The following is a 10,587-nucleotide window of genomic DNA, read 5'->3' on the forward strand; positions in this document are numbered from 1 at the left end:
CGGGACGAATAATTTAGTGCGGTTTGAAAAACGCAGCCCTGGCATGCTACGGTGAAGGGAAAATGGGGTTCTTCAGGGTCATTGATTTGTTGAGGACGCATGTACAAAGTTGCAAATTATAGCGGTTATTGATTTTTTGATGGAGAGAAAAATTAAGTAATAAATTCACTATTTTAGTCCAAAATTGTGTCGCGTAGCTAGGAGTAAGACCGTGTAAGTCCATTTAGGGAATCTGTGTATACCCAGTTAGACAGGAACATTTATTTGAGGTACCCATTATACCTTAAAACAATAGGGAGAAAGAAGGATGATCATATTAGTTGTGAGTAGGACATTTGTAGGACATTCTGAGAGCTTTCAGACATAAGAAAATGTCGAGATCTATCAGCTATCACAGTTTATTTTTTGCTGTCGAGGTCTAATAAGACTAGAGATTTAGAAACATTGAAACAGACAAGAATATAAAAAGCTATAGACATAAGTACGATAGATGCTCAGAATATTGGAATTGGAGTAAAACAAAGCCCTAAAAACTCCACGTTTTTGTTTAACATTATGATTCTTGAAGTTGATCGCTTTTCTTATCTTATTTTGAGTTCATTTACTGTTCCTAGATGCTAAAGAGTGCATCAGGGAACATCCTTGAACAGATACTATCATTCCAAAAAAAAGCACCATAACAAAGAATTTCCCTGTACGGTATCAAACAGTACTGTAATGAAATTGAATTAATTCTAGCAAATTTCCTACAACCTATCTCACTGCACTGCCGCTCTCTGCATCGTTTAACACCAGACGAATCCATCCTAACAGACAGTACGGCTACTACTCCACGCACATGAAACGATCGAGCGTGGAAACGATCCGTCTGCCAGCATCACTCACTCATCACGGGCAGTGGTGCGGGCCGGGCAATTTTTCTTTATTCGAGCACCGAGGAGTGTAGTTGGATAAATTATTCCGTTAATTTATGTCCTGTTTTGTTCTCGGTTAACGGTACCTACTTTCGGTAGCCTACGTACTCTAGGGGGCCTGCTGCCTCGGATGCTTAGTCGGAACGTTTGCAAGTGCGTGCCAGCTTGGCCTCCTTACCAACGGAGGAGTGACCGTTTGCTACCGTACTGGCAGCAGTATCCTGCGCTCGTAAACCGGAAATAGCTATAGCAAATTAAATTTATTGACTCCAATAAAGATAGACTCGAACCAGCATCGGCCCTGGACCGGGTACAGCATCAGCTCAACGGAGCGAGAGTAAAAGTTAATCATGATTCTGCAGTAGCCTTACTGGGGGGGAGGAAATCGAAATGGGTGGGTGAACACATTTGGCGCCAGTTACTGAGCGCCGAACCGTTTAATGTTCTCGTTTACCGGCTTAGGGAGAGAGAAAGAGAGAGATACTGAAACAGATACTGAGATACTGAGTGACCGGTAGACACTTTCCCATAAATGGCAATACGCAAGAAACGCTGGGGAACAGCAAAAGATCCCCAAAACCGAGTGCGGCATTCGGTGGAATCATTTGGGGAAGTAGTCATGAGTAAAAGGGCGACTGGTCACAAGTCGTCGAAATTCTTGATTGGTCATCGCGTTGCGTATTGGTGCGATGCATTTATTTCTGATCTTGGTTTTGGGTGCGATTGGTGATTTTTCCCCAACAGCATTTTGTGTGCTGTGTGCCAAAGATTTGGGGAAATTGGGTTGACGACAGTCGGACGTGAAATGATTCGTAATAGGTGCATGGGCGGAGGTCTTCGTTCGTTCGTTATGGCTTCACGGTGGATGATGCGTGCTGGATGATTGTTATCAGTCGCATTAGAAGCTAAATTTATGATTCCTTGAATAGATGGGTAAATGAAAAACTGGAGCCGTTTATTTGCAGCAAAAGATTGTTCATTCGATTGCGCAAACGAGGATATTGTAGGGGAAGAGTAAATTATAAAAATAGAGAGAAAGGGAAGTTTTATTGGATGAATGTTTGGTTGTAAACTATAAATATTGGATCATTTAATTAACATTTGAACAGTTTTGTACAGTCGAATATTCTGCTCATTTGTAATGCGGTTCTTAGCATTGTATTTCAAAATACGTAGTTACAGATTTTGAAGCATATCGAACGTGTCTAATACGCTATGTGTAAAAAAAACAATTCAGTTTTACCCAAAATTCAAGTAAGATTGATATCTTTGATATCTTAATGCATTAAGCATATACCTTGGATATAGTTTAATTATCATTAGAGGATGTACAGTGCCAAATATAAATGTAAGAAAAACCAAATATCTATCCATCTAAATAGCCTCCATTTGAAGTTAACAGACTCTTATAACTAGAAACGATATCATCGCTGCAAATCAAACCCCTGCATATGGCACTATCCTTCTTGCAGATCGCAAAAATGTTTGTACACTTTGTCGGTAAATGCCTTCCCTCATTCGGTACCATTCACACTACATGACCATTAAAACTTTTCCAGGCAAACACCGCCCGGAGCCAATCGTTACCAGCGAACCAGTGGAATCGTACCGTCGTGCCAGCCAGCAGAGCCGCTTCTTTGCCCCGAAGAATGGCGCTCGGGAAAAGTTCACCTCACTGCAAAACGGCACCAGCGGCATGCTTGCCAAATATTGTGCATCCATGAAAACTTTTTAAGGGGGGGGGGGGGGGGTGTATCCAAAACCCTGCAACACTGCCATACGCCGTAGGCAGCAATGCAGCGACTGCGACTGGCAAGGCATAAGGAGCAGCATAAGGAGGACATCCATGACACGAACATGATGCAGTCAGTGCTTCCCATGTGTGTGAGTCTGTCTGTTTGTGGAGATATATCAGTTCCAATTGCGTACAGCTTCTTGTCGCAAGGGTGGGAAGTGATAGAAGTTTTTTTTTTTTGTTTTAGTGCATTGAAACATTCGTACATCCCGGGGAACGGACGGACGTGCGGATGAAGATGACGCCTGTGGGCCAATTTTGACGACGCAAGACGACGCAGCGAGCGAGTGATGGTGGTGGTGCGGCACCAACGTACACAAATAAAATTGTCTAATAGTCACGTTCGTCAAATAAGTTCACAAAGAAGCTAGCAGTGTGCGATGCGTTCTTTTGAGGATCATTTGCACGAAGCTCGTTTTAAGAAGCAAAAGACACCGGGCACCGCTTAACCCGCATGTGAAGTGTTTCAGGGACTCTCCTTCTGCTGTCATCCTCTGAAATAAGGCGGTATCAGAAGACGGGACGCTGGGGATTTTAGAGCTTGCTGTCACGAAAACACATTGGCAAGCTGAGAAGGGGGAGCTAAACGATTTCAACACACACACACATACGGTGCCTGGGTAGTGGTGCATCAAAAGTTTCGTGTGACTATGTTTGGCAAGCAGTAGTACATCACGTTGTTCGCGTATTCGAGGCTGGAAGCGCAACCATTTTCCCCCGAACCCCGGGGACAGTGTGTCGACGTGAGTCGACAGGGTAAACATTTGCACCGACTGCATTAGGTGGGCAAGATGGAGCAGCAGCAGCAGCAGGGAAAGGTTTTGATTGGCACTCGCGTACGAAGCTGTGCCAGCTTTGGTTCGGAATCGGTGTTACGGTTAGCGTATGCTCACGTGCTTGATGCATGAACTTAGCACGATCCTTGGGGAGGGCGGGAATAGGTGTCGTTTTGTGACGGAACCACAGCACAGTAGTTTGATTGGGTTGATTTTTCTGATTTTATTGGCCGTTTATTGTATGAGGTACTGAAGCTAGACTGGCAGCAAGGGATTGTTGCAAAGGGGGACGAAAAAAAGTAACGAAATGCTATTTTTGGTACCCAAATTACTACATCATTTACACAATTGAACCATATAGTAATGGAACACGGTGAAGTCTGAGCGGTTCATGGGGTCACACTAACGACGATGGATGTGTAGCATTCGGTGGCTGTATGAATTGATGCACACGCAGATTTTATTTTATAAAGTATGAGCATATAAATGATCTAAGACGAGCTAAGAAATAATCAGGCAACATGATATAAAGCATCGCGTAACAAAACAGATTATTTTTAACAAAAGTAGAGCCCATATTATAAGCAACCGTTTCAAACCCTGCGACCTCGTGCATGATATCCTGCGAGAATTGGAAGTTAGATGAATTATCAAACTCGAGATCTTCTTGAAATTTATCTTAAAATAGATCTCGACAGAAGAACCAGTATAGCAGCACACGTTATAAATGCATATGTGATAGTTTGGATATTGGAAGTAGCGAATGCAGATAACCAGATTTTTAATTTTATTCGTGTAAATTTGATGTTATGATTATGTTTCACGCATCAACATTCTGGAATATGCCAATCCCTGGTAAGAAGATTTGTAATGGTACCAACATATAGCTTTTGGATCCACTTTATCCATATAAACTCCATTCAGATTTGAGTAGTGACACTCTTTGTACCACCATGCTCCCTCGTACTCGGTAGCGCAGTTTCCACCTGTACTATCATTGTCCCGATCCTTGGTGGAGAACTTCATCCCTTTGTGGTGATGTAATGAATCTCCTGCTGTTCCTGTGTACGATCCCAGTTTTGCTAGTGGATATTGTTCCGCCTCACTGCCAATCGCAAACTCACTATAGCGTGCGTAAATATAGTTCCCGGAGAAATCTTTCAACTCCACTAATAGTTCGTGGGAGCGTGCTGAAGTCAACCAATGCAAACGCTCCAAACCGAGCCAAAACTCTCCATCAACACTTCCGAATCTATTCCGGTACTCGGTCCAGTTTCGATAAAAGTCCAGCGATCCGTTAAACCGATGCTGAATCACTAGCCAGCCTCCTCCGAAAGTCGTTTGATCGCAGTACCCCATGAATGGTTCATCGTTTTCGGTCGGTTGTATCAGATACTTGCCCGATTGCTTCGATGGCTCTTCTTTGCACGAGCGAACGGGGGTTTTCGTCGATGTAGACCAAAAATTGACCTTGAATTGACCTCGATCTTCCTTTGACACTAGCATTTGGATCTCGTTCCGCATTTGTTCGTGGTTGGCGCAGGCCTCCTGTTGCGAGAGCATTTTATGCGACTGTGTCTTCAGTGCGGTTAGATTGTGACCGATCGCTTGACTCAGTTGGCTTATGGCCCCCGTAACTTCCGACTGCTTCTGGTCGATGGTCCACAATAGTTCATCCATAAGAGTCTCCTGATGGGTCAGCTTCTGCTCGATAGTCTCTCGATCCTCCTTCATCGCGAGCTCCATTGCGATCAGTTTGTACTGGAGGTATTCCAGCTTGGCTGTAATGACCTCGTATCCAAAGCCGGTGAGGGATGAATGTGAATCATTTTGCTCGATACCGTGCACTTTTGGTGTTGAAAACAAAACTACCACAAGGCAGAAAAACACTGAATAAACGTTGATGGTCATTTAGAACCAATTATCACAATGGAATGATGCTGAGCAATGGCGCATGTGGCTTCCTTTTATAGTGCCGCTTTGTAGGTCTGGTGGCATTGAAATTCTCAAGACAGCAACTGATTCCCACGACTTGGCTTTCAGCACATCATAGCGAGTAAATTATCTGATTGGTCATCTGCGTTCTGCTCTATGCATGAAACGTTTGGATGCGGTCTAAAAAAGTGCGATAACGTATGCAAAAATAATGCGGTCTGCCTTATCAGTCGTTTAGTGTGCTGTTTTTATTGGCAGGGTCAGTGAGGTTTATTGTAACATTGAATAGACTCTCTTCCATAAATGTGTTGCTTATAGTAGTTTTTTTTATTTTAGTAGTGCGATCACGTCTATGAATTCATAAGTTGATGCCTTATCATAACGCACAGCGTTCCGGCGAGTCACCAGACGAAGAATGAAGATGCATCGATAATACACCAAACATATGCAACTGTTAACTGGTTCTGGAAATTAAACTGAGCTTGGAATGGATGCATGTTTATTTTACTTTATTGATTAAAACGCGTTAAATTTCGCGAACCAACATTCTTGAGTATGCTAAACCCAAATAGGAAGATTTGTAAAAATACCAGCTTATAGATTTTCCACTTGTACTATTCATATAACGACCATTTAGATTTGAAGTGTTAGCACAACTATACCACCAAGCTCCTCCGTATATGGGAGCACAGCTTTTATCGGGATAGTCATCATTGTCCCGATCCTTGGTCGAAAACTTCATCCCTTTATGATATTCTAATCCATCTTTTACTGTTCCTGAAGACAATTTCACCTTATTTAACATATATTGCTCTGCCTCGCTGCCTATTTCGAACTCGCTATGCAGTGCGTAAAAATAGTTTCCATCGAAATCTTTCATCTCAACCAACAGCTCGTGTTGTCGTGCCTGCGTAATACGATGCAAGTGTTCCAAGCCGAGCCAAAACTCTCCATCGAGGCTTCCAAACCCGTTCCGATACTCATCCCAGTTGCGATCAAAGTCCACCGATCCATTAAAACGATACTGGAACACAAGCCAACCTCCTCCGAAACTAGACTGTTCGCAATATCCTATGAATGGCTCATCGTTTTTAGTAGGCTGTATCAGATACTTGCCCGATCGCTTCGATGGATTGTTCTTGCACGATTGAAACGAAACACTGTGAAGATTTAGGCCAGAAGTAACCATAAATGGAGCCAGCTCTTGCTTCGATAAAAGCATTTGAATCTCATCTCGCATCCGTTCGTGATTGGCGTTGGCGGTCTCCTCAGTGAGCATTTTATTTGTTTGTGTGCTCAGTGCGGTCAGATTGCGGCCAATCGTTTCGCTCAGTTGGCTGACAGCTGTAGACAGCTTCTGGTCGAAGCTCTTCCGATCCTCCTTCATAGCTAGCTCGATCGCGGTCAGCTTGCACTGAATGTAGTCCAGTTTCGCTGTTATCATCTCGTACCCAAAGCCGGTGAGGGACGAATTAGCACAGTTTTCGTCTGAGCAGTGGATTTTTGTTGTAAGAAATATTAGTAATAGAAGGTAGAACATTACTTGATGATCACACATGCTGAACTGTTACCTTTACTTCTACCAGAATGACACTGAGGAACGGAGAATACGACTGGTATTTTATAGTACCTTGGGAAGAGGAAAAATAGGAAACAAGGCATTGGAAGCAAAGCTTATCAGTTGTGTAAAGAAGCAAACAAAAAGCTCAAATAAAAAAAAAACACCAGGGCCAGTGCAGTTATTTGCAACTTAAAGAGCGTCCTAATGTTTCATATCGCTTGTTATGATTTACACAAATGTACTACATGCAAAAGTAAAAATCATCAAACAAGTCCAAAAGGCCCACTCAACGAAGAGACCTTATCAATTGGTTAAGGTTATAGGTGGTCCAATTTGTCCAATAATCACGCGGGAATTCCCATTTGAAGTAAGCTAATGTTTACGGCATGCATAATCTTTTAAAGTCACTTTCTGTGAATGAAATAATGCGTGTCAGTCCGTTTGTTATTTCTACTTGGTTGCAACTCAACTCGCTTAGAGTAGACTCTATCGCTGTGAGCATAATAGATTCAACGAAATAAGTTGGACCGGTAACGAGATTGCATTGCTTACGGTGCATTATACAGTTTCATTTTTCTTACCTTTACATGTTTGATGAAGGTTCCAGATATTTGCATAATATTTTTCTACCATGGCGAAAATCATTTTCCGTATCGATCCTCCCGAGTTGGTTTTTGTTCGAAAAGTTGTTGATCTATGACTACCTCTTGGAGTGAAGTTTATCGGCATGCTTAAGAGCACGAAAATAATAAAAAAGCTTAAAAATGAAGGCCTCTCTTTTTCTACAAACCCTCACACGTGAGTGTTTTAGGATGGTTTAGGTGGAACAATATTTCAGGCCCCACTCAAAGATCGAAAGGGTGCGCGCTCATAATTTATCTATACCGATGTGATTTATGTGCGCTACCGGGCCCACTCGGTGTATTCAAGATTCATGGTGACACAAAAACAAGCGCACAAGGGGGAGGGAAAATGCGAAACGGATGCAAAAAACATGACGCAAAAACATACACACACAACAACCAAGAAAACCGTTTGCACAACACAAGTATAAGGCTAGATATTTTCTAAACCCTATGTGTCTACATGATGGACTTCAAAAACCCTGGAAAGAAAGCAAACAAAAAAGAGCGCAGGAGCTGCCGATTCGGAAGTCACTCACTATTTATGCTGCCACGAAAGCCACCTTTGGTCCCGAGAGGGGTTTCACACTGGTCGTGCTGCCTTCGATGGGCAAACAATTTGTCCTCGAAAACTTCCAATGCAATGATCTATGGATTGAGCGGTTGCGCTCCTATCCTCGATAGGATACAGCCGATACAGTGGGTTGGTGGCTTGTGAAGTTTGGATCTTTTTTATTCCACTCTGCCTTGGCCGGAAACTTGGAAGCACAGCAGGAAATGGTTGTTGACTCGTTTGTGTATGTGTTCACACCCGAAAGTGTTTCGCGAACGGCATATCAGCAACGCAGCAGGCAAAAGGATACAGCCACACTCGTTAAGGCTAAACGCATCATGTAAGCGAACTGATAGCCCTTTTTCCCTCCTTTTCAAGGATATCGGCATGCTTCCGGCTTGCTGGAGTGTGAAGAAGCGTACGAAGATGATATATTTCTGTCCTTCGATCATCGGCGAGATGAAGGCTTGGAGTTGGGCGGAAAACGGGTTGGTTTTATTGGAAGAGGAGTTAGGGGGATGGAAAATATCTTTCATGAATCTTTTTTTTTGTTCATTCGTTTGTTATGAGGAAGGACATTTTGTACGGCATTTTTTCGAAGCTTGTTTACTTGGTGATTTTTAATGCTAGGGAGACAGTTTTTTTCCCTACAGGAGTAAACACAGAGAATGGTGTATGTTCAGATTCACGATGTTTGTTACAGATTTCGGTGTAATGGAGTGCCTAACGCACGTCTGCAAAGTGTGATAGACTTTTACAACTACATGGTTAGTTGTCTCTGCTCTATTTTGATGATGTCGCTAATCTGAATAAAGGAGACACAGTATTTAAACGTTGATCGTTTAACTTCTTAGATGGAATGGTATATGTTTCCTAGAAGATTGCACATTTTAGAAATTTTTCAGCAAAAAGAGACCCTAATAGAAGAGCAGTTGTCCACTTTTCTTTTTTTTTTAACACTTTTTCCTGACTTTTATTGATACAAACTGTTATTTGTACATTACACTGTGATTATGTTTCGCGTATCAGCATTCTGGAATATGCCAATCCCTGGAAAGATATTTTGTAGTGAAACCAACACATAGATTTTGCGTCAGCGCTATTCATATAAACTCCATTCAAATTGGAATAGTGACAATCTTTGTACCACCATGCTCCTTCGTACTCGGTAGCGCAGTTTTCTCTCTCTGTAATGTCATTGTCTCGATCCTTGGTTGAAAACTTCATCTCCTTTTGGTTTACCAATGAATCTCCTGCTGTTCCTGTGTACGATCCCAGTTTTGCTAGTGGATATTGTTCCGCCTCACTGCCGATCTGAAACTCACTATATCGTGCGTACGCGTAGTTTTGCGAGAAATCCTCCAACTCCACTAATAGTTCGTGGGAGCGAGCCGATGTCAACCAATGCACGAGCTCCAAACCGAGCCAAAACTCTCCATCAACACTTCCAAACCCATTCCGGTACTCGGTCCAGTTGCGATAAAAGTCCAGCGAACCGTTAAACCGATGCTGGATCACTAACCAACCTCCTCCAAAACGTGTTTGTTCACAATGTCCCACGAATGGGTAATGATTTTCGGTTGGTTGTATCAGATACTTGCCAGATAGTTTCGATGGCTCTGCCTTACACGAGCGAATGGGACTTTGCTTACTGACCCTCAACTGAGCTAGATCTTCCTTCGACGCTAGTTGGCTCACAGCTCCAGATATCTTCTGTTCGATACTTTCCCGATCCTCTTTCATAGCAATCTCCATCGCGGTTAGTTTGCACTGAATATGGTCTAGTTTTGCCGTTATCATCTCGTACCCAAAGCCGGTGAGGGACGAATTACTACAATTTTCTTCGGAACAGTGGATTGTTGGTGTAAGAAATACTACTAACAGAGGGAAGAATATCACTTTAGTATTTAACATGGTGCACTGCTACCGATCACTTAACTTCTATCAAAAGAACACAGAGGAACGTTTCACAAACGGCTGGTTTTTATAGTAACCTAGGGATGGGAAAAAATCGCAAAGAATACACAGAAAGAAAAGCTTATCAGTTGTGCAACAGGGCAAATAAAAACATTGGCTTCACCAAACGTCAAGGTCAGTGCAATTAATTGCAGCTGAAAGAGCGTCTTGAGGCACCATATAGCATATTGTGATTAAAACAAATGTGAAACATGCAAAAGCAAAAACATCAATCAAGCCTCCAATGCGGAGTCCACCTAAGTCCACCCAATGGGAAGAGCTTATCAATTGTAAGGTTGAAGTTAGTCCAATTTGTCCAAAAACAAATACGCGGGAATGTAAGAAATATTGTATGGCATGCATAATCATTTGAAGCCAAACTGACTGATGTATTTAATGCGTGTCAGTTCAATTATTATCTCCATTTGATTAAAACTCAATCAGTGTTTGAGAGAGTTACCATTTAGGATGCAA

At 42.5% G+C, this 10,587-nt stretch overlaps 3 protein-coding genes across 3 annotated transcripts; all 3 read right to left on the reverse strand.

The window, feature by feature from the left end:
- Positions 1 to 4,249: 4,249 nt before the first annotated feature.
- LOC120903971 (microfibril-associated glycoprotein 4-like) lies at positions 4,250 to 5,417 on the reverse strand. The gene has a single exon (XM_040313656.1). The coding sequence runs from the start codon at positions 5,394 to 5,396 to the stop codon at positions 4,299 to 4,301; it is 1,098 nt and encodes a 365-aa protein (XP_040169590.1). The 5' UTR covers positions 5,397 to 5,417; the 3' UTR covers positions 4,250 to 4,298.
- A 239-nt stretch (positions 5,418 to 5,656) lies between these two features.
- Positions 5,657 to 6,992, reverse strand: LOC120901619 (fibrinogen-like protein A). The gene has a single exon (XM_040309697.1). The coding sequence runs from the start codon at positions 6,976 to 6,978 to the stop codon at positions 5,947 to 5,949; it is 1,032 nt and encodes a 343-aa protein (XP_040165631.1). The 5' UTR covers positions 6,979 to 6,992; the 3' UTR covers positions 5,657 to 5,946.
- A 2,176-nt stretch (positions 6,993 to 9,168) lies between these two features.
- Positions 9,169 to 10,071, reverse strand: LOC120902022 (microfibril-associated glycoprotein 4-like). The gene has a single exon (XM_040310465.1). It carries the CDS (start codon positions 10,069 to 10,071, stop codon positions 9,169 to 9,171), a length of 903 nt encoding a protein of 300 aa, XP_040166399.1.
- Between the last annotated feature and the right edge of the window lie 516 nt (positions 10,072 to 10,587).

Source organism: Anopheles arabiensis, chromosome 3, assembly GCF_016920715.1.
Source record: "Anopheles arabiensis isolate DONGOLA chromosome 3, AaraD3, whole genome shotgun sequence".
NCBI lineage: Eukaryota > Metazoa > Arthropoda > Insecta > Diptera > Culicidae > Anopheles > Anopheles arabiensis.